General features: G+C 45.9%; 1 protein-coding gene across 1 annotated transcript in view; it reads left to right on the top strand.

The window, feature by feature from the left end:
* The window catches only part of ANTXRL (ANTXR like), a 359,532-nt gene that overhangs the window by 180,803 nt on the left and 154,323 nt on the right, over positions 1–24,406 (top strand). Inside the window, exon 9 of the mRNA XM_069611191.1 lies at positions 10,435–10,495. Coding sequence (XP_069467292.1) covers positions 10,435–10,495 — 61 coding nt within the window. The remainder of the gene's footprint in view (positions 1–10,434; positions 10,496–24,406) is intronic.

Raw genomic sequence — 24,406 nt, forward strand, 5'->3', positions numbered from 1 at the left:
GTCTTGATCTGTTCAGTCCTGTACATTAGCCACTGGATGGAGGGTGTGGAAAATCGTTTCTGGCGTCCATGATACATGTCTGGGGGTATGAGGGCTATTGTTTCAGACTTTAGAAACAGTTGCTTGTATATATGCATACACATGCTAGCCAGGGTGATGAATGTAAAGGGATCTACATATGTAACAAAATGTATCTTCATCTCAGGGTTTTCAGGATCATCCATAGTGTGGACCTGTCGGGTCATGTCTATGATGCCGTCTCGAAAACTGTTGCAGGCTGTTCTCAAAATATTGACGTCTTCACGACAATAGGTTTTTAGTTCTCTCTTAAAATCAAAAACCTGTGTTCGGACCTCCGTATACCATTTCAGAAACGCCTCCTTGTCATCAGGCATCATGTATTCCGACCCATAACACTCCATAGGGGGGATGGCTCCCACATAGCTCTGATTCTGTACTGTATTAAAGAAATGGGGGAAATACCCTTTGGACCCAGTGAAGCCAAAAGCCTTAGGCAGTTTGCTTAATTTCATGGGTAGAAAATTCAAACTGTCGATAAAGCGGATTTTAAGGTCTGGCACAGCAAGGAGTTTCAACTTTGCACCCTGAGTTATCAGCTTGACGTCGACTCTCTCTTTAATCAGTTGTTGTATTATGAAGAAGCCATCGTAGCCCTGACTGTTGTGTGCTAAAAAGCTATACCCTTGGAATTTTTTTGTCAGAAATGTTGTAATGAAACGGCTCACGCAGTCAATTCCAGCGAATGACCAACTGTCATCACGAGTCAGATGCCTGGCATAGATATAGTTGGGTATGTGTATGCCGGTCTCCTGCATGCACTCCATATCAAAGATTATGTAATTCTCGGTTTTGGCTATTTCTTTCGGGGGTGTCATATAACACTGGTGTTCATCCACGGAGACCACTTCTACATCACAGCGGGGACATATCCGACCCTTACATTCATGATTGGTCTTTATAAAACGGCCACAGGAACTGCAGTCTGTTTTAAGATGACATACGACTGTACCTTGAGCCGCCTTTTCAACGTGTTGTTGAAGACAGTCTTTGGATCGGGCAAATGTTTTACACCGGGGACATTTAAAGCCTGATTCACTGGTCACCACGCAACCGTCTCTCTGACACATGTTACAGTGTAAGTGGCACCTGTGAGCGGTTTTATTGCTGTATATGTGACAACAATGCGGGCATAAATTGCGAGCCCCTAGGAAACTCTGAAGGTTTAAGATTCCATAATAGTGCTGCTCGTGGTGTAAAATATATATAGTGTTCTTATTCACATTGTCACCTGCCGGGAAGTATTTCCAAACCCTGTCCTCATTATACAGGATTTTGATAGGCACACCAAAGTGATCCTCAAATAAACGCAGATCATTAAAACCAACCATAACATCAGGTGGTATACCCAATACGCTGTGAACCTCCATAGCTCTTGCCTGAATGTATCCATCAGTAACGGTTCTAGGCTCTAGCAGGCCTATAATGCTTGCAGCCATACATATGTTCAGGTCCCCGTAATTAAAATCCAAGAGCCAGCGTTTCTTCTTGGAAACCACCATACTGTAAAGGGTTTTCTTCAGGGGTCTGTACACACCACCCTCTCTAGCCCTGACAACCACCGACACGAGTCGCAAGGGCTCGGTAACGACCAGTTCCGCCTTACTTTGTAGCAGTTTTCCAATGTTTTCTAGAAACTGCAAAACATCAAAGGTCTGCCGAAACGATCGCCTGGTGAAAAGAGGCCTGTTTAAAACAGTGCTGTCTAGGCGTATCTGGACAAAATCGTTAGGCCCAACCGTTTCAAGAATCTGAGAGGTGAGCCTTTCAGTAGTTTCTGTGATCACTAAGAGACCTTGACCGGTTGATCTTAACCTATCCAGATTTATAAAGCGGAACACCTCATAGTGTTCAAGGCTTCGAAACTTTGGTAGATCTCGCTGGTATGTGCCCATACTCTGCAAGAAAACCGTGTCAGTTTCATCTGGAGGGGGTGTGTTTTGGGGTTGAGCCTCTAAATCTTTAAGGGCTCGCTGCATGATTATCATTTTAGCTTTTCTCAGGCGTTTGAGAAACATTTTCCGCTGCCTGAGGGTTTGAAGCCATTTTAAACGGCGTGCCGGTAAATCTTTTAAAGAGATACCTCGTTTTTTAACAGGGTTTAAGGGGGTGTTTGTGTTTTCCAACACTGGCCGCAGTGTTTCGGGCGCAGCATTTAAGCAGGACTCGGATGTACCCATCCCAGGGTCCACCCCTGTGCTTAAAGGCTCTGGGGGTTCTGCAAAACCAGGCCGGGGCGGTATATGCTTTTGTAGCGCCCATTTCTTTTCAAGTTTGTTTTTAAGAGTTGGTGGTGTGTTCTTTTTCATCCTTTTTTTAGCTATGGTGTTCACCCTGTTTTTAGAATCCCTAGCGAAAAGGGCTTGTTTGGCCTTAGACACGCGCTTACGCATGTCTACTAGATGTTTTTTACCAAACAGATGTCTCAAGCGCCAGGCCTGGCATCATAATCTAGAGCTGTTATGCGGGCCTGATAAGTGTTTTTCCTTTCGCAGTTTTTTTAAACCAGGGGCCCGAAATAACTCTTTTACAACGTGTCCCTTTTTAGAAGCACGTATATTTACAAAACTGTTGGCTGTGTTGAGATTCACAGGTGCTGGGATATTTAAGGGTTGTATATTCGAATCTGTACAATAAATGACGGGTATGCGTCTTTGTTGGTTTATACCATTGGGCCCCCTGTAGGACAGATCAAGGGGTTTCGGGGAATATCCTGTTTCACGGATGACAGATGCATATCCGCAGTTTTGAGACCCTATTTTTATGGGGGAATCTGAAATTATTATAATAGGCGTCGCCTCTAGGACGACCCTGGTGTTAGGTTGAACACCCCCACCTTCTAGAGCTTCAGAAGTCCTAATAGATCTCTCGGTGTTAGGGACCGTAGGTGTGTATGCCTGGGGTGGTGTTATATCTCTAGAGCCCGGGGGCCACAAGAGCTGATGACCAGAGCCTATGCGGATGGGGATTGCTGGAGAGTACACAGGAGGCGGGGTGATCTCACCCCAAGCCGGAGACCCCTGTGGCGGACTATCATAGACTATGCGGTTGGGGATCGTTGGGGAGTACAAATGAGGGGGTGGGCTCTCTCCACAGCTGGGGGTCCACGGACGTGGGCTAACCATCCCTCTGTCTAAAAGGTTTTCAGAGCCCACTACCGGGAGCCCCGGGCCCGGTATAAGCGCACCTCCTGTCTGTGTCTCCTGGGGAGATACAGCATTCACATGTGCTACAGGTATGAGTGAATCAATAGGCAGTGGTATATGATTGTTGGGAACAATAATACATTGGGGGTTAATGGGTACTACAACGTTTGCAACCCCTTGAGACACCCGCCCCCTTTTAAGCAATAAGACCCTGTTTTTATTTAAAATGAACTTGTTTGCAGACCCTTGAGACACCCGCCCCCTTTCAAGCGATAAGCACCTGTTTTTATTTAAAATGAACTTGTTTGCAGACCCTTGAGACACCCGCCCCCTTTTAAGCGCTAAGCCCTGCTTTTCATTTAAAAGGAGCTTTACTGCCCCATCTAACACATCATTACAAACAGTGGCTTTATACAACAGCGGTGTAGGCGGCTGACCTGCAATTGGAGGGGTTCGAGCTGTCGGGGTCACAGTGGACGGCTGCGCTATAACTTCTTTCTCAACAGCAGCAGCACACGCCCCTAAAATAATAGAAAAAAAACAGTTTTAGTTTTATATTAAAGACCAAGTAATACATTACGGCTCATTGTTCAGGTAAAACTCAAGGTATACGAACCCCTTTAAAATATTAAAAGAAACTGGTTGATAAAAATTAGGCCTGTGCAGCACTCTGTAAAACCCCATAACGGACCGATCATGTTCTTCTAAAGACACGCTGAAATATTAACGACACCTGCTATGGAAAAAAAAGAGTAGCTCTCAGTGATCCTTTAAGCATACTTACATTCTGTACCCCAGCCAGGGTGCTTCCTTTTTAATGACGGGTTCGCCACAGGTGTTGGGTATCTGGCATGGGTCCTGGGGTTGGCATCAGATGTTGATGGTCCAGCGGTCTGGGGATCTGAGGAGGGTCGTGATGCCGTTGGGCCTACAATGGGTGTATCTGCAATAAAAACCAAAGAAAACAGTTACCACCAGGTTCTACATCAAATAGTCACATGGCAGACCTATGCTTCAAATACATAATCATGTTTTACACTAAAGACTCAATTTGTGGAAAGCATCAGGACTCAACAAGAGCCGATGCCTCTCGCACATCTGCAGAAGCGGCACCCGCATGGATCACCTCTAGAAAATAAGGAAACAACATATGTTATTGTAAATACCCATTATTAAATAACTATAATCATCTTATGCTCATGCCATAAAACTACATTATGTATATTAATAACAGTTACTAATAACATCTGTATTAAAAGTACACACCGGCGGTATCGATACTAGGAATTCCGTATTCTGCCAAGAGGTCGATAAGTGCTTCGGAATTTATACATGCGTCTTCCAAGGAGGCATCCCATGCAGCATAGCCATCTGCTGGAAGCAATAAATAAAATAAATAGATAAATAAATAAGCCTCGGGTCTCCCATACTGCAAATGCCCAAACCTTGGGGGTAACAGACACCCGCACGCACAAGAAGCACAACACCCCCTGCTTGGGGCCCTTATTAACTGTGGACCCTTGGGGATCAACTCGATGGGGACCTGGACGGGGAGGCTAATAGTTCTGCCCAGCCTTGATGCATAACATTCTTTAAAATGTACAATATACCACACATTTTATCAAAAAAAAAAAACTTATCCCTAGTGTGCGGGTCAAACCGTGTCACAAAAGAAATGAATGGCCATTTTGCAAATGTGGAATACTTTTTTTCGTTGGTGCCTGAGACACTTTTAGGGCCCAGGCATAGCCCAGCCAACCCATGGTTCTGGGTTGGGGCTAGTCGCTTTGACCTGGGTTGATGAATAAATATTATTTAAAAACCCAAAGTGCCCCATTGTGGTGTTTCCTTGTGCTAGCTTTATCAAACAATAACATCAAACATAGTGCAAATGCCTTCCAGAGTTATTTCAAAACAGCTTTCTGAAAGTTAATGGGTTAATTGGAGCAGTAAATATGCGACTGTTATAAAATAAAATGCCTAAATCAGGTGTGCCATCATCCCTTTGATTTATAAAGAACAGAGTGTATACTTCAATGAATGCCTGTAACCCGCGGGTGCTTTAACGCTTCTGTAAACCTTTATTTATTTATTTATTTTTGTCTTAAAAGAACATGCATGTCTTTTAAAAATGAATACGGTATTCCTCATGTGTGTTTTATAGAGACTGTAAACCAGGGCTCAAGTCAGGGTAAATGTGAAACATTGACTGGCCACTTTGAATTTATGAGTTAAAGTCGACCTCGTGGATCAAACATCAGGCGGCTTGCCGCCAGACACTTCACCAGTGCACTATACAGCCTGATGAAAAATAACAAACAACTAAAAGTTAAATGTCCCATTTTGGTTCTGCAAGATCCAGGGAAAACATTTGTATTCGGCCTTGGATTTTAAAGCATGCCCACATTTTAACGTTTTCAGAAACACTATCAGAAGAAAATATCCTCTCTTGGTTTTGAGTGTGTTGATTTTATGAAAGGCAAATGCCATTCGTCCTGTGCAATTTGGGTGGTTATGCAAAGCCAGTTTAATGAAATGTGCATAATTCACCTAAATATGCTAATTTCTGATGGCATCATATCCCATACATTTTGTTTATGAGCCCCCCCCCACTTTACATTTTTAGGACTTGACCCCTGCTGTAAACCAGAAACAGAGGGGAGCAGAGCCCGTGCTGCTAACCCCTGCAGGAACCAATGACTTTTTTTTTTCTTTTAATGGCATCAGGGGCGCCTGGTCCACAGAGCTTTAGGGGAGCTGGGCCCCCAGGACCTCATAAGGAGGCCTAGCTCCTGAAAGGGGGCTGTCAAAGCGCTACACTTAAGGAACATTTGGAGGGGAATGATGTTTTGAGAAGTAATACTTAAACCATCATTCCCCTCCAAATGGTCCTTAGGCGTACTGCCTTGACACCCTCTTTCAGGAGCTATGCCAGCTCTTTATGAAAAGCAGGCATAGCTCTTAAAAAGCGGGTGTCTAGGCGCTACACCTAAGGACCATTTGGAGGAGACTGGGGGGTTTAAGTGTTATGGCACAAAGAAACACCCATTATAATTCATTCATCACAGACTAAAATGCTCTTAAATTGTAAAAAAAAAATAAACATTTAGAATGTGCAAGATTGTGCATTCCTGCCAATGCCACCTTACTACAGCAACAAGATAAAACAGGGAACACTGCAGTTTCCAATGGGCGCGTAATCATGGCAAAGGGGAACCAGAGCCCCAAATACAGACAAAGACACCCGCAAAACCGGGGCACCTTAGCACACCCCTCCACGGGGCCCATGGCTATGCATGCACAATACAAAGGGCCACATTATTATTATCATTATTATTATTATTATTTTTTCAAAAGACAGGCCAGACTGGCAATTGTTTTTTAAAAAGCTAATACGGTGCGACTACACATATGTCTTTAAAGCACCACACGCTGACCATTGTTTTAAACATAGCGGCCCCCAGCATTTACCCCAGAGTCTAACAAACAAACATATTTTGTACCTATGCACATGTATATATTTTTAAACACAGTGGCATGTCAATAATTGAATATAAAAGATAGTACCTGGGGCAGGACTAAAATCTAGCACAGCCCCTAGTGAAAGGTCTGGTAAGAGGTCCTGTAGATAAATTAGGAAAAGTTAGCATTTTACATAAAACTAATGGAGGCTGCAGCATGTCAGAGTTTATAGACCCCTTATCTGATAGTTTGTCTGATCCTGCTCCTGCATGGTAGCTGTAACGAGCACGATGACTTCACACACACACTGGGTCTGCAGCTGGTTAATTCTTAACAGGCGTCGCACAAGGGCTGACAACAGTTAAGCCACCCCTCTTTATAATGGTATCACAAAAGCTGCGGGCTTTGCAGATATCTGTGAAATTAACTCCAGATGGTCACCAGCTTCTGCCACTCAAGATAAGGCCCTAGGACTTTGAGACCGGATCTAAGGGTGTTGGGGGAAGGGGAGGGCTGGGGGATGCATGGTCAGCCGGATACCATCCTCCCGGAAATTTCAAGGGCTCCTCCACCGCCTGGGGCTGCATGGGTGTGGCAACATCCCCCGGAAATTCAAAGTGATCCATCAGAGCTGCCCCTCGGGGCTCAGACCACAGCACTTCCACCCCTCCCATCCTGCTGAGGGCTGCAAGAACAGACCATGCAGACACCGAGGCCATTTCTGGCCTCCCCTGGAATTTCAGAGATCAACAGCATGTCCACTGGCCCTGTTCCTGTTGAATTACAGCTGTAACACCACGGGGCTGGGCCCAACATCTTCTTTTGAGCTCTCTCTATATATATAGATGGCTGGCAGGGGTGTGGGGTGAACATGGCTTGCGCAGACCCTTGTGCATGTCATTTTGCAGCCTGAGTGCCTTGAAAAGGACAGAGACCTCCACCGATGGCCCAGTATTCACAAATGGACCCTTGCAGAACCATAGGGTCTTGCTTCACAAGCCTGTTGGACTCAGACCCATCACCCCAACATTTATTATGAATATTATTATTCATAAATTATTATTTTTTTTTAAAAAAAAAATGTTTTCTCCCCAGCACAACCGGCCGGATAATTATGAAATATTAATTTTTCTAATCATAAAAAAAATTAATATTTAATAATTTCCCATTTTTGATATAATTACAAATGTATTTTCGATTTTTTTTTTCTTTTTTCTTTTTCTAATTCTTACCTGTCTTATTATAAGTGTAGACACCCTGCCAACCTATACTCAAGACCCTCTTTAACACAGCCACCCCTGGTCAACGCCCAAAGCTTCAATCTTATGTATACCTTACCGCACCTGCCCGGTCGCGCTGATGCTGTTTGATCCGAATTTCAACCCGGTCCTCAGGATTGGCTTGGACCTACAGCCAAAACACTGCTATATATATATATACACCCTGCACGCCACGCCCCACCCTTCAAAACCCCGCTCCACACTTCCGGTTCTTTGGGGGGCATCCGGAGGAAGTCCCCTTGGGGCCCCAACCCTTGGGGGGACCTTCCCGATAGCCCCCATGATGTCACATCCGGTGGGACACCCCCGCTAAGGACCCAGGGCCTGTTAAACACACCTACATCACTTCCGAGACAGGATTTTGCCCAGGCAGAACTTCCGGGGGAAGCCCCAGGGGCCACGCCCCGGATATGATGTCATAGGGACCGGATATCCCGCCTTAAAGGGGCGTGGAAAGCTGTCAAGGCTCGTTTGATGAGGAAAGGTATCATTGTATACTACTGAAGGAGGGGAGGGGGTTCAGGAAGAATGTACCAAGATCAAACCCCAGGGTAAGGGTGCAATAAAAATACATTTCTGACACAGAGTATATGATGGGAAAACGAGTGTAAAAACAGTGAGACTGGAATTAAAATGATACATATGTAAACATGGATAACTGAGTCACACAATGTTTTCTGAAAAGATAAAGTGGACCGATTAAAACCTTTACGCATATCCTGTGCACCTCCAGCACAGAATCCTGGGGCAGGAAGTCCACAAGCACAATGTTAAGTATAAGAGACCAATTTGTGGCGGGAAGAATGGTTTGTAACATGAGGATTCCATGCGAGTAAACAAACAAACACAGAGCAAAGGTGGGGCCCTGAGACATGTTGGCTTGAAGGGGCTTCATTTTAGCTGACCAACAAGCAAACGCAAAGCAAAGGTGGGGGCTGGGTATACTTGACGGCTCTACAGGGCTTTAGAGTGCTCAGCTGAAGAAAGTTCAGGCCCTGCGGAGTCACTGTACATTAAAAGACAAGGCAGTCAACTCAAAGACCTGGTTTTCAGTATATTTTAATGTACATTTAAAGCACACTGTTTCTCATTCTTTGAATGTAAAAACACAGCTATTGCTGCCCATACAGCCAGTTCCTTTGTCACAAGCTCCTAGGACAGTCCCTGTCTGACTGTACTTTCAGACTGTCAGTACTGGCACACCATTGTATGCCCAGCCTGTTGGGGTATCGGGGCCCATTGGCCGCTTCCTCTGTGTTGCAGACATGTTGTTCGTAACACCTTTATTTTGTAGTTAGTTTAGTAGTAATATGTAGTAAGAAGCATAATACACTTAGCAGACACCTAGTAGCAAAATCATAATGGGGCACTTCCAGGAGAAAGACAAGAAGGGGAGTTGCAATGCTGGGGGCACACAGAGAAAGGAGAAGTAGGACGGGGGTCACGGGTTCTATGAAGGATTAAGGAGGCGTTACTAGTAGTAATACAGAAAAAGTGTACCGCATCAATATGGTGGGCCCATGAGGGCGCAATCAAAATGGTGGATATGGGCAAAGTTGGGCGATGTTCATTACTTGGCAGAGGAGCAGTCTGTTGCCTGGTCTGGAGGGGTGAGGGGAGGAGAGGCTAGGACGGGGCATGGGTGACGAGGTGAACATGCATCACACTTTACCCTGCCCTTCGGCTGCCTAGGCGGCCATCTTGGGAGGTCCTTGGATATCAGGCCATAGAGAGATTGCGTGACATCTGCAGCCGAGCCTGAGCTCTAGGGCCCTGTGTGCCGGCGTGGGTGAGTGGGGGTGCGAGCCGTGAGCCGGGTGCGTAAAGGGAAAACTGGTGGCAAGCCTTGTGAGAATAAAAGTGACAAAGCCCATTGTGATATATATTTTTTTTTATGTGGTAGCAGCAGCGCTTCTTACCTAGTCTTCTGGGCAAGTGTGTGTTTGTGTCTGCGGCTTAATCGATATCTACGTATGTATGGGAACAATGCAGGCCCTGATGTATTGGCTGCCATAGGAAAGGTTGATTAAGAAGCGCAAAGTGCTGGAAAATGCGATCAAGCTTTAAGACAAGGCATTTATACAGTAGGGCCCGATCCATGGAACTTTTCCTGCGGCACAAAGTATCTTTGCACTGCAAAAGTATTATTTTCACTGTGATTTAGGCTTATTCAGCGCGGTGCAAAGAGTACGTTTGCAGTGCAAAGTGACTTTGCTTTGCAAAAATACACTTTGTACTGCTCTGGGAATTAGGGTGTTTGTTGGTAGTGCGAAGCCACCTGCCACTGCAAAGTCACTTTGGACTGCCCTAAGACATTTTATCAGCAACATTATTCCACGGAACCCCCAAAGGTGCCATGAATCGGCCCTTAATATACAAAGAACTCTGAACCAATGGGCTTTGATAAGTAACATAAGCCTCTTGTTTCATTTAAACATTTGTAACTAACGGCTTTTTTTTTTTTTAAGATTCTGAAGAAATCCTGCATTGAAATCTTGGCAGTCGAACCTTCCAGTGTTTGCGCAGGAGGTAAGCGGGTTTACACTTAATGTAAATGCAGAACAGTTGTGCACAGTGCAGCCTTGTCGGTCCAATACTTGCACAACAGTTCATCGCTGAGCCCATAACTGTAACATGCAGCCCAAGGAAGGGAAAGGCTGGTTTAGGAAAGTTGCTGGAAAGCTGATGGTCTGGATCATTGTAGATTGAACCGTTGCCAAGCGCAGCTGCATCCTGCAGCGACGGTCATCAGGGGAGTCGTTCTGGCACATGTTTTTTAGGGATTGCCTCTTGAAATGCTGAGCACTGCCAGAAAATCTGGAGCGTAAAGGGGCTTTTCCAATGGGAGATGTTTGATGGATGAAGTGATGAGACTGCCTCTGTGTTGGCTTGAAAACCAGACCCTTCTGCCTGAGTTGTACTGAACCTCTGTCACTTACTGCGCCACCAGTAGGAGGGCCTGATTTCTCTTAAGCACCATCCAATCATTGTTCATCGAGGGGTTTCACTGTGCAATTGAGGTTCACTTAGTTCTGGCATTGGTCAGAATCTGACAAAAAATATCTCCCCAGATCCGCAGGGATTCAAATCCAGGTCGTTGGCACTGGGGGCGGCGACTGTGAAATCTGTACTCTGCAGGAAGCAGTTAAGCAAGCAACCAATGTAACCAACCTTCTTAAGCAAAAGCACCTAGATGCCTCAGGGTTAGGTGTGCTACACAAATGCCTAAATAAATAAAATAAATACATTTAAATAAACCTTTTAAGGTTTAAAGGGTGTGCAGCTTTTATGTTTGTCCAGCAACATTGTTGGAAATACCCAGTTGGAGTAATTTCCAGGGTTCGCAAATATTTAATGGGGGGGGGTGGGATCAACCCCTCACCACTCCCTCTATCGCTGGTGAGATCCCACAGTAATGAGCTTCCATTTCCAGCACTGGGTACACTTATATTTGAGAATTGAATCTCTGGTATTATCCATGGTTTTGGTGGTTGATAGTGTGTCTCTACGGATGCCCACTGCTATATTCTTTGCCCAGAGTGTACCCAACATAAGGCTTCCCACCACTAGCAACAGGGCGCTTTGCATCTGCTAGAGGAAGGTCTGTTCGAGGTAACCCCATAGCCATGGCATAGCTTTTGGGCACGATTTCATGGGCAAGGGCCCTTTTTCTGATGGTCTCTGTGCAATAATTATTATGGTAGATAATGTTTCTAAAATGGCTAAATGTCCTTGTTAAGATGTTTCCTTACTGCCGTCAAGTTGCCTAACACTTTTCCACTGGTTACATATTTGCCCCCATTTGTCTTGGGAGGATAGCTCAGGGGCAAGACGTCACGGAGCACCACAGGTTCAATCCCCGGGTCCGCACTTAGAAACCTCTGGGTATTAAGCGCATTATAAATAACTTATCATATCATATGGTTTATCCCCATAAGATTATTCCACACCAGGGTCCTCTGTAGTTGGCACAGTTTTGGTGAGCTGTCCCTATGCCTTTGACGGCGGGCCAGGTGCTTTCTTCGGCATGTCTGTAAACAGTGTGCAGAAAATCTTGATAGATTCGCATGTTCTCCTGCACTCTCCAGTCCATCCTCCCACTTGTTCTTTACCTGCCACAAAATTGAAATTATTCCATATACTAACAGGGACCAACGAAGCTCTATCGCTCACATCTCAAGATAATGCGGCACTGTCAGATTGTGTTATAAACTGGTTAGTGGGAAGGAGAGGGTGTTCTCAGTTAATTACATTGTCATCAACTCGCCCCTCTTCCCATTGATGGATGCTTCATTTTCAATAATATATTAAATGCGAGAGATCCGCTGAGGACTTTTTGGTAATTAATGCTGTCCGTGCTTGAAATACTCAAGAGCTCTACAGGAATGCGCTTGGCATTCTGCCGCAGGAGTCGACATGAGGTGAAGGTTGATGGCGGGCTTGCTGTGTGGTTGTACCCCGGGACCATGGGCGGAAGGTGCAACTAACGTGTCATTTTCTGTGTCGTTCTAGTGGGGTTACATCTGATTTTGCAGTAAGGCGTTGTTGCCTCAAATGAAACCACAAGATGGACTTGAGGGATTTGCTGATTTAAGATTGAACATTGGAAATTCATGTGAAAGTTGAATGTGAAAGTTAACCTTTATTTTTTCCCCTCAAAACACGTCCAATGTCTGCTATCAGACTCAGAGCTCCTGTACACAACAGCGGAACGTTTTTGAAAAAAAAAAATAATAACTTGTCCTTGGCTTCTGGGTCCACAATGTTGCATGTTTTATTCTATCGTGTATATATGCCTACATTTTTTTTTCTGTAACCTATAGTTTTAGCGGTTCAGTTCTTTGTCCAGTAAAACATCTTCATTCATTTGTGTCAACAACATGGCCAGTATTACGTAAAGATGGACCCCATTAGCCCAAAAAACTGGCCCACACTAGCATGTTACGTTTTTGATCCGGCCAGAGGCCTATTGCCCTATAGGCCAGCGTGAGCCTGCCAACGCATCGCAAAATGCCAGGTGCTTGCCGGAATATGTGCGCAATTCAATATTGCTGTTGGCATTGCATGAAAAAAGTTCTGATACGCACCTTCCAGTGTATGCCCAAAAACATAAAAGGGGGATAATTGCCATTGCACATGATTGGGACCTTGTGCGCGCACACTTTGAAACGACAGGGGGCCTGATTCTGAGATGGTGATAAAAAGTGTGTGGAAATACGACATTCTCCCCTCCATTTTCCAGCACCATCATTCTGAGTTGGGCCGAAATATTGAACTGGAGATGTTGTGCTTTCCAGCAGCCTAAGCTGCTAAAATCACATGTTGGGTGGGAAAACGTGTTCTAGTGACGCTGCAAGCGTTTCTTAATAGACTGCCACATTTCTAGTTTCAAGAAGGTTTTCTTAAACTTTCATTAAACTAGAAAAGTGGTGCTGAGGTCCAAGAAATGCATGGTTTATAAAGGGAAGACCAAAGGTACTGTATTTGTACTCCTTTTTTTGTCGTGCTGAACCAGTGCTGCTGGGAGGAGTATCCTCTCCATGTGGCCGCCCAGCATTCCTGATGGTTGCTAGGGCTGTTGTCAAGCCATAAATCAGGCAGATGCAAAAGCTGAAGCTTTCCTGTCCCTGCACCACATTGTTTCTTCATCAGAATATGGTGTTTGTAAGTAAAGTGTTGCTCCTTCATGGAGGAACACTTTCTTACATTTAACGCACCTCAGAATCCGCCTCAGGGTTGCTTTGCATATGCGCTTATTCTCAATACAGCTTACGGCTGTCCCTCGCCACTAGCTCCCTCTACCGTTACGCAGACTTCTTTCAAGAAAATGTTGAACATAAAACCGATCCGTGTTCTTTATGTCCTACACATTTAATTATCTGGATCTTAAAGTGTTGCTGTGGGATCGTGATTTCCTTGGCGCTTGTGATGACTGCACTTGAAATGGCTGCACGAGCCAATAGTTAAAACGGATTGATCAACTGGAACGCATGGTAGCCAAATTACAATATTCAGTGCTTGAGTGATGGGCATCCCGCCCAATAGTACACCTTGATTTGGTAAGTGGTTCTCGCAGCCAATGAAACTTATTAATCAATTGCAAGCAGTGAGACACCACTCAGATAGATGCTCGGCAACTATCTGACAGCAAGCAGCGCTCTGATAAAACACTTAGTGTTCATTCCAGGAAAGAAATGCATGCTTATATAAAAAAAATAGGCTTGTCCTTGCCTTTCAACAAAAGTCTGCATTTGTTCCAGAGTGATATTTGCAAAGAATATTGATGACTACCACTTAAAGTAATTTTCTGATAATCCCTGTATGCTCAAATAAATGGGTTGTCTGAAGAGCTTCATAAAGTATCTATTTAGGAAGTTGAACAGAATAAGGAAAATGTGGAAGAAACACAGGGGGCACAAACAGGAGATGGAATAGAGCATGGATTGTCTTGAAGTCAATGTGATGAAATGACTACTGCCCAAATGGAGCACAGGGGAATGGGGTGCAGGAGGGAGTTGGGGTGGTGGAAGGGAGAATATTCTACCGAGCACCACACTACTGCTAAACCCCATCATAAATGTGAAAGAGCCATACCCTGACAGGTACACCCCCTTCATCTCTTTTGGTAGCGTGGGACGGGGGCAGGCTATATTCTTCAGGTGGGCTGCAAGATAGTACAGATACAGAGCAAACAACATTAGTACTGAGCTACCAAAATAAAAGAATGTCCAATCAAAACAAAAATACAAAAAAAAAAACACAATAGCCATCCCCTCCAAAGGAATATGCAGAAAATGCATATGTGGGACTAAAAGGCAGCTCTTTGGGTTTGAGGCGAATGGTGCACATACAATGATTTCAGCAGGCATTGTGAACGTTATTGGAGATGTCTTTAAAAAGGTAGCGAGAGGTATTTTGCAAGCCACTAGGGCCCTTTAAGGTAGGACATGTGGAAAGAACACCTTCAAATACCCTATATTTTGTTTTTTTGGGGCTCGTTAGCATCAAGTTAGGCTCCTAGGTGCTTCAAATGGGTTGTCAGCGTCAAGACCTTTCAAGTGAGTGATACCCACTGGATCACAGGCACCAAGATGGAGGAGTCAGCTCACAAAAGTCCAATGATGCAGTGCAGTCTGGGATCGGGGTTGCCTCAAATTTGGATGAAGAAACCAGGCAGAGATAGGTCCAGTGGGCGTCTTGAGTTAGTTGAGTCAACTTGAAAGGGCCCCATGTTGTAGTGTGGTCCTTCAAAGGCGATTGGCTCAAAATTGCTGGAGCACAGGCATACGATGGGCTAGTCAGCTCAACGGCTTGACAGCAGATTTTTTTTTAAACTGAGATTGTCAAAGACAACTCAGGGTGCTTGCAGAGACTCAAAATGTCTTGAATCATTAGACTCAACTCAAATGGTTTGAAACTGGAAAACAGTATCCAGAGCTAGATCATGACTTCTGTGTGATGGGGGACCCTTTCCAGGGTCTTCAGTGACAGGGAAGTCATTTTCCTCTGCACTTCCCAACCAGGAAGGTCTTAGAGCATGTGCATGGTGTTCTGGCATCGAGTGAGCATGTCCTGAGTACCAGTGATCTCAGCTGAAGTAGGTCTTGCCCAACCATCATGTCACGCTGAATATTCCCTTAGGGGTTCTATGTCATTTCATCAACACCAGTTTTTTTGACTGGTGTTTTTACTAAGAAATGTTGCCAAAAATCCCATAGAAATGTTTTTCACTTTATTTTGGGGGGTTCCGCCCCCAAGACCCACCTCCACTACCTTTTTTTTATTTCTGACCCGCAATCCTTTATATGCCCTTTCCCACTGCCCCAAAAACTTTTCATAAAAACACCTGTCGAAAAAATGGGTGTCGATTAAAGGACGTCGTACCCTCTTGGGATGGTGATAGTAATAACGTGCCTCTTCTTTGGAACTGTGTCTTCACCCATATGGAAGAGTACTTTGGAGCAGGCTGTATTCCCAACAGAGTTCCAGGTAAAGCCTTCTTCTTCCGTTAGTCGAATGATGAATCAACTTAGGGAAGGGTCTATCCCACCTTTACATAGGCAACATGCCACAGTGGATTGGTCCTCTTCTAGCTCCATGTCAGGGGTCCATTTCTGACTGCTGTTTTAGAATCTTCTGTCTTGCGATGTCATACCCGGAGTGCTTTGTCTGGGCGAAATGCGGAGGGGGACAGGAAGGTTGAGAACCGAAGCAAAATCTAAGATGGTGGGATCCCTCTGTGGACTGTCGTGCTCTCCTGGACTATTCTGAACCTCCCCCTATCCTCTGTCTGCCTACATCCAAAGGTCTCTGGTAATCAACACCCTGGTACGAGTTGCCCGTTGCCCTGACAGAGCTGCCTTTGAAGCATGTGTACCTAGTTAACCAACATGGGAGAGTTCCTGTAACATGGAGAAGGCAACACGCCTTCTGAGGGGGAGTCAAATGATTTCATCGATGGGACCCAAATGGTTGCTTTGGATGAAACCAGCCCAGACAAATAAATACACTCCAGGCCATGCCATGAATGAGTCGTCGTTCACAGATCTAACACTACAATTATATCAATTGATTGTGGCTGTGTAATTATGTAATCCCAATTACCACCATGTCAAAACCAGACATTGCTTCTAATTAGATATGAATCAAACTGCCACCTACAAATATATAATTCTGATCAGTGCTACTTAAGGAAAAAAATCACAACTTCTCTTTTTGGACTTTCGGTTAGAGCAGGCTATGCTCGGGAATGCATATGTGAACTTTGAACCTGCCATGTTGCAGTTACAATACAGCTGTTGGGGGGGGGGTGTCAGTAGACCAGTCGCAGCATTGGTAGATTTGTGCTCTATACTTTTTGGCAAGGGGCATTATGACAGTGAGCTTGATTAGTAGAGCGCACTCTGAGGCTGAATTGCCTGAATCATTTTATGGCTAAATGGCAAAAAACTCAGATGGCATTCTGTCACAGACTAGGTGCAGTCTTTCCATTCCAAGATTAGGCAGAAGTGTGCGTATTCTTGACCTGCATTGTAACTGCTTACATTAATTGTCATTGCCAACTGTAAATCTGACACATCCCATCACCTATCAATGTCTCCTTCCTTCCTTGGTGAATTTCTTTTATTTTGTGTAACGGTCTGCATACCATAGGCAGCTTCAGACCATGGGTAAGACTGGATGAACTTCCCAAAAGTGTCCCATGCAAATTAGCAAATTGCAAATTGTATTTACTGTACATTTTCACAGGACGCTTTTGGGATTACAAACAGGACAGCCTGTTCCTTGTAAAAACGCCTGTATGCCTCTTTCCGTCCACCACTGCTCTCAATGGCCTTCCACACCCTCACAACACCCCAAGATTGTTTTTCTATGGCTATCAAGAGAGTGCTGCAAATAGGATAACGTGTAATATTCCCCACTGCCTTGAAGGGGCCTGCCAGGATTCATTATGGCAGAGGTGTAGTTTATGGGGCAATTCGGGGGGATGCCAAAAGCCTGCCCTTGCATGTAGAGCCCGAATGTGTACCCATTGGCGGCCTTGTATTTCCCGAGAGGAATCTCTGGAAAGGTTCTCAGTTTTTCATAGGAACAACCCCCTCACCCCCAACACTTTGGGCTATGCTGCGGATCATAAAACATATATGTCTAGTAGTATCAGCAGAACCTGAACAAAACACTTATATAGTGTCCAGGTTTGGGAGTATTTGAGTTATGAATGGAAGTATCAGGTCTTCAGTTGCTTCCTTTGTTTTTTTGAGATTTCCTGGCAAATGGGAGGCAATAGCGAGGTCAATTTAGCCCCACAAAAGCAATGTGCTCTGACTCCGTTCTATGACTGCTTGATTTTGGGGTGCGGACAGGTCTTGCACGCACTGGACACAGTTGCCATTGAGATGTGAAGATGTGCCTCTGGGTATCAGGAATGTATCACCTAGTCAGGGCTGTTTGAAGGTACAGCATAAAGCAGTGGTGGTAATGGGGTGAGTGACTGTAGATTATCACAAGACTGTTTTGTAGACCTCTGCACGACAGAACAAAGAAAGTTAGTCAGTGGACATCTGGAACACTGAGTGTACACTTAGGAAAAAGTTATTAAGCTCTGTCAGCAAGGAGCTAATATAGTCAAATGTTGAGTATGATGGTAATGAAGTGAAAACCTGCTAGAGAGCTCCATAATTCCCACACTCTTCACAGCACATCACGTATTCCTATGGTTTATAAACATGTCTGTGACGCTGGAAAGGGCTGGAGTTCTGCTATATACCAAACGTGGAAGAAGGAGTAGGACAGAGCCGGGGTCAGAGACGTTTTTAGGGGAGAGCAAAAGGGGCACTTGCTCAGTGCCCCCACCTTGGAGGGGTTGGGGGGGGGGCACAAGGCTGCCTGATCTGAAGAAGTAAGATTCCATTGTTCACCAGTCTAAAATAGGACACGTCAGGATATTTTATGGGGTGCTGCTGAGGCTCTAAACCCATTGCCTTTCTGTTTTGGCAAGTGCATTCTGCCTTGATCAATTACCATGTATTGCTTTCTGTATTCACTGTAGTATACATAGTTTGTTTGTTACTTACGTCACAACTCTGAGCCTTTCCTATGTCTGCCATTTATAAAACTGCCTCAATATGTACTTGGTTTAGCAGAACAACACCTGCTGGTATCAGCAATGTACCTGCACCAGATAGGGAATGCTATAAAAACTAACATATCATCCGTATGGTGAAGGTCTCGACATTGGTTTGTTCAGATGGGGTGTTGTAAAACCTAGCCAATCGCCTCCAATGATGGCATAAACTGTTAGTCCAAAAGGTGAATAAGTATCCAAATTCAAGACTATGGAACAAAAGCGTTCATGCTTGTATCCTGGCTTTGCCAGCAGACGATACAGTGATCCTGGTCAAATCATCTAATATATCTTACATTACTTTGCTGTCTTCTGTGAGGTTTGCCTTCTTGCATGTTTCTGGCATCGTTTAGCCCATTACTTGATCTTTCTTCTTATGTAGGCCATTTGAGTGGAAGGGGTGGTAGACAGAAGAGAGCGGACCAGATGTTGCAGGCCTTACGCAAGCATATTTCAAGGTCTGCTTGTTTGACACAAAAAACGGTTAGCCTTTTGGTAAAAGTCAAAGGTTTTTATTCACGTTTATAAATGAAAATGTCACAAGCCATTGTTTTGGAAGTATTTAAAGCTTTAAAATACAAAAGACAATCCCAGATTACATTCATTAAATCACATCGATTGGTATGCTGGTATACTTCCCTTGATGATGGGGAGAATGGAGCTAGAACCATTCCCATTTTGCATAGCACCCGTCTATAATATTTTCTTTAAAAAATGGTCATGTTTGGTAATGTGATTTGTGTACTTTCCAATTTCGTTTTTATAAAATGAGATTGTTTTAGTTCATGGTAAGAACTTGAAAAGAAAGTGTTCAAATGCAGAAATTACAGAGTTGGCACAAATCCCTGCTTCACCCCGTCAGCCCTTAACCAATGTGTGATCCTGGTCATCTCATTTAATCTTATATTGCCAGTCCCTAAACCTTTCAAAACTGTCAGCCTTTCAGAGTGATTTCCTTCTCATGGTATGATCTTCATAAAAGACTTATTCATGGTTTCACTGGCTATAGGTTGCTTCCACTTTAATAGGGAGCATATTTATATTGCACACCACAGGCATTTGTTCCTTTGATATCTAATGGCAACACTATTTGAAAACCATATCCCACTTCTAATCTCAGTCTGTCTGGATAGAGAAACCTTCCTGGTCGCTCCTAATCTGCATCCACTATCCATGCTATGGTATGTGTAGCCTTCTCCTTTCATTCAGTTGGTCTCCTCTATCCATGCGTGAGCCCTTTTGCATTCTGTGAGGCAGCTAATGTGAGTGCTCTGTCTATTATGGGTTGCATGTACCTTTTACATACGGTCCTGAACTAATACTACAGGCTGCATACCTTCCTGGATGTTATCGATAACAATTATCCTGTATGCACTAGAACAGTAACCTCTTCGTAATCTGCTAATGTTGGTCTTCAAATTCTACTTGTTTATCATTTTGATTAGAGCAAGAATGAAGAAAGTAAGGGCACTTAAAGGGAGTAAAAGTGCTTATTATGCTGCGAGACAGCATATCAACCTACAGGTTGTGAGCGTGACGGGTGAGGGTGAGGGGCGCAACCAGTACTCTTGATCCCTTAATTTCTTTGGTTTGGTGGCGGGGGCCCCAAAGATGTCCCTGCCCAGGGCCCCAAAAGTGCTTAAGATGGCCCTGGCCGGGGTTCTTCCATGTTTGGTGATTGGGAAGGGTGTTACTAACAGTCTGTCTCCGGAGACTTCGCCTCACGTAATAAGGACAGGAAGATGGGCAATGAGGTATTATTATAAATGTGTATCTCATTAACTTTTTCAGTTCTTTTAAAATGTTTGTAATACATGTTTGTAATACATGTAAGAGATCTGAGTGAACACCATGCCGGAAGAAATGTGCCTGCTCTTAGTTTAGTCACATAACATAAACTTCATGTATGCGTCAAAACATCAAATTCTGCCTTTCACTTTTAAAAATGGAAGCCCCATTTTATGTGAGTGAGCCATCTTCATAAGGGCCTGAAATCCAGGGTCAGACTGAAACATTAAATTGGTCCAGACACCACATTACAAAATAGAAAATACTGATGGAGTACTACCCAAGGTTTTTGTTTGGGTAAAATATGTTGCTAAAAATGATTTTTAATGCATATTTGCTTTGCAACGCTGGTTAAATCTAAAGTAGTAACTTATGAATCTGGTCCACTCTGGACAAAAAAAGTGTCTCATTCTGGCCAAAAAACTGTCCCACACTAGAATCACGGGCTATCTCTTCGGCATTGCCTTTTGTCCAATAGGCTAGTCTGAGCCTGCCAAAAACTGGTCTGCCATTCAGGACACTGGCGTGCCCGTCATTATTGTAAGGGCGAACTAGTGCTTTTCAGCAGCTGATGTATTTCTGTAAGCTATTTAGCAGAGGAAGATGGCATTTAGGCAACTTAGTCTACGGAATAAACATGAAGCAAGTGGGTTTTGTGCTTGATTTCCGCTATGGAGTCAGCACTGGTTAAATACGTCTACCCGACCATATTTATTTGCGTTTGATGATGTTTTCTTTCCTTCCCTTTATCATAGTACAGTAAACCAGTGTTGCTTTTACACCAATTCAATGACACCTTATTTATGATTGACCTTCGAAGAGGGTATGCTAAAACAGACTGGCCAGCATACGTATTTGCCGCTTTCCGCAGTGCTAGAATTTGACAAAATTTACTGGGGAAATCCCCTGCCCCACACCATTTTGTGCAGGAGGGCAGAGCGGGTGTGTCCTGAATATAGGATGCTAGCTGCTTTGCATAAAAACAAAGTGTGGGGAGCATAAGCATGACTACCAATTTATCAAATATGCCTACGTTAGTATTTCAAACGTTCATTCCTTCTGAGCATGCAATGCACACTTGCAGGCCGATTCATGTAATTCCTCTCAAAAGTGTCGCACGCGGCTTGCGCACAGCGTGCCCGTGTGAATGTCTGCGCCAGCTGCGTGCAATAAAATCAATTTCCGCGCACAGCGTATTCATGGATTCCCACCTCCAAAAGCAGACGTGGCGCAGAGTGGCGCAGCGACCCTGCAGCAGCGCCAGTTACGCCCCCAAGAACGCCCTCGTGCAAGGAAAAGCCATCAAGATCGCAAAACCATTGCAAAGGGCTGCGCCAACCCTGTACTAGTGCGAGAATTTTCACACGCGACCTGGCCTGGGGGAGCGTGTGCGTGTATTTCAGGGGTGCGCGAGTAGTATTACACGCGATTGGCCTGGGCGCGTGTATTTCAGGGGTGCGCGAGAAGTTCCACACGCGATTGGCCTGGGCACGTGTATTTCAGGGGCTCGCGGGTGGTTTCACACGCGATCGGGCCTGGGGGAGCGTGTGCGTGTAATTCAGGGGTGCGCGAGAAGTTCCACACGCGATTGGCCTGGGCGCGTGTATTTCAGGGGCTCGCGGGTGGTTTCACACGCGATCGGGCCTGGGGGAGCGTGTGCGTGTATTACAGGGGTGCGCGAGAAGTTCCACACGCGATTGGCCTGGGCACGTGTATTTCAGGGGCTCGCGGGTGGTTTCACACGCGATCGGGCCTGGGGGAGCGTGTGCGTGTAATTCAGGGGTGCGCGAGAAGTTCCACATGCGATTGGCCTGGGCGCGTGTATTTCAGGGGCTCGCGGGTGGTTTCACACGCGATCGGGCCTGGGGGAGCGTGTGCGTGTATTTCAGGGGTGCGCAAGAAGTTCCACACGCGATTGGCCTGGGCGCGTGTATTTCAGAGGTGCGCGAGAAGTTCCACACGCGATTGGCCTGGGCGCGTGTATTTCAGGGGCTCGCGGGTGGTTTCACACGCGATCGGGCCTGGGGGAGCGTGTGCGTGTATTTCAGGGGTGCGCGAGAAGTTCCACACGCGATTGCCCTGGGCGCGTGTATTACAGGGGTGCGCGGGAAGTTTTACTTGCGATTGGGCTGCGTGCGTATATTTCAGGGGTGCGCGGGAAGTTTCACACGCGATTGGGCTGCGTGCGTGTATTTCAGGGGTGCGCGGGAAGTTTCACACGCGAATGGGCTGGGTGCGTGTATTTCAGGAGTGCGTGAGAAGTTCCACACGCGATTGGCCTGGACGCGTGTATTTCAGGGGCTCGCGGGTGGTTTCACACGCGATCGGGCCTGGGGGAGCGTGTGCGTGTAATTCAGGGGTGCGCGAGAAGTTCCACACGCGATTGGCCTGGGCGCGTGTATTTCAGGGGCTCGAAGGTGGTTTCACACGCGATCGGGCCTGGGGGAGCGTGTGCGTGTATTTCAGGGGTGCGCAAGACGTTCCACACGCGATTGGGCTGGGCTGCGCGGGAAGTTTTACACGCTCGCCTACAACACGTATTCATGGAAACGAACGTGGCCAATCCGGAAACACGTACGCCAGCAGGAAGTAGGCGTACGTCCACCCGCACAGCATAAAAGTGCACGCAAACAACAAACAAGCTCAGATGCCAGGATGAACATACCGTTCCTAGCAGCAGTGGCCGTGGGATACCGCAGGAGGAGGAGGAGGATAGTCCGGGCCAGAATATTTACACCCAGAACCAGCCTTTTTGGGATGCCTGATGACCATGTGTATGGGAGGTACAGGTTTCCACCTCACATAATACTCGACCTGGTCAGTGAGTGGGAGGATGACCTCACATCAACCACCCTGTGCTCCCAAGCACTCAGCCCCCTGGAGAAGGTCCTCAATGTACTGCACTTCCTGGCCACTGGATCATTCCAGCGGACATGTGCCATAGTGGGGGGGGTGTCACAGGCCACGCAGTCACGCTGCCTACACCAGGTCTTGGCCATCATCACTGCACGCACATCAGTCCGCAGGCACATATACCTGCCCAGAACACCTGCAGAAAGGCAGGCTGTTGCCCAGGACTTCTACAGGGTGCACAATTCCCCAAAGTGCTAGGTGCCATTGATTGCACCCATGTGGCTCTACGTCCCCCCAGGGCAACTGAGCACATCTATAGAAACTGCAAGCACTGGCATTCCATCAACGCCCAGGTAGCATGTGATGCCAAGGGAATCATCACCTCAGTATACGCCAACTATCCAGGCTCCACCCACGACAGTTTCATCTACAGAATGTCTACCCTAAACCGGGACATAGAAGCTGGGCGGCATGGCGATACATGGCTGCTCGGTGAGTATAAATGCAACTGCGCATGCATGCATGTCAGATACTGAGTAATGTCACAACCCCACTGATGATACCCATCACCACCACCCCAGGGGACAGTGCCTACCCTCTCAGCACCCACATGATGACGCCAATTCGGAACCCTACCACGCCACCCCAGGTAAGATACAACACAGCCCACATTGCAACCCGGGGCATCGTGGAGCGCACATTCGGAGTGCCCAAGTCACGCTTCCGCTCCCTTGACCGTTCTGGCGGGCAGCTGTTATACGCTCCCCCAGTAGTGTGCAGGATCATAGTGGCAGCATGTGTCCTGCACAACGTTGCAACACGTCGGGGCCTGGCCGTGGACATGGTGGTGCCCCCACATCCCCAACCACATGCATGCCCACTGCGCATGGGAGGGGAAAGGGCACGGGGTGAGGCAGCCCGAACGCAGCTCTTGGATAATTACTTCACATAAAATCACACCCCTGTGGAGTGCACGCAGCCCTGGTACATACCAGCTGACAATCAATGATGATTGTTACTGACAATTATGATGTGTCAATGGACAGTCAACTGTCACAACCATACCAGCCTGAGATTGTACATCTGGAAGTGTTCCATTGTGTGCTTCCCAGCCTACACAAACAGCACCAATGCCGTGTTCAAAAGACACACTCCTATGCTGCTAAAATCATTAC

This window comes from Ambystoma mexicanum, chromosome 8 (genome assembly GCF_040938575.1).
Source record: "Ambystoma mexicanum isolate Mex_15411 chromosome 8, UKY_AmexF1_1, whole genome shotgun sequence".
Taxonomy (NCBI): domain Eukaryota; kingdom Metazoa; phylum Chordata; class Amphibia; order Caudata; family Ambystomatidae; genus Ambystoma; species Ambystoma mexicanum.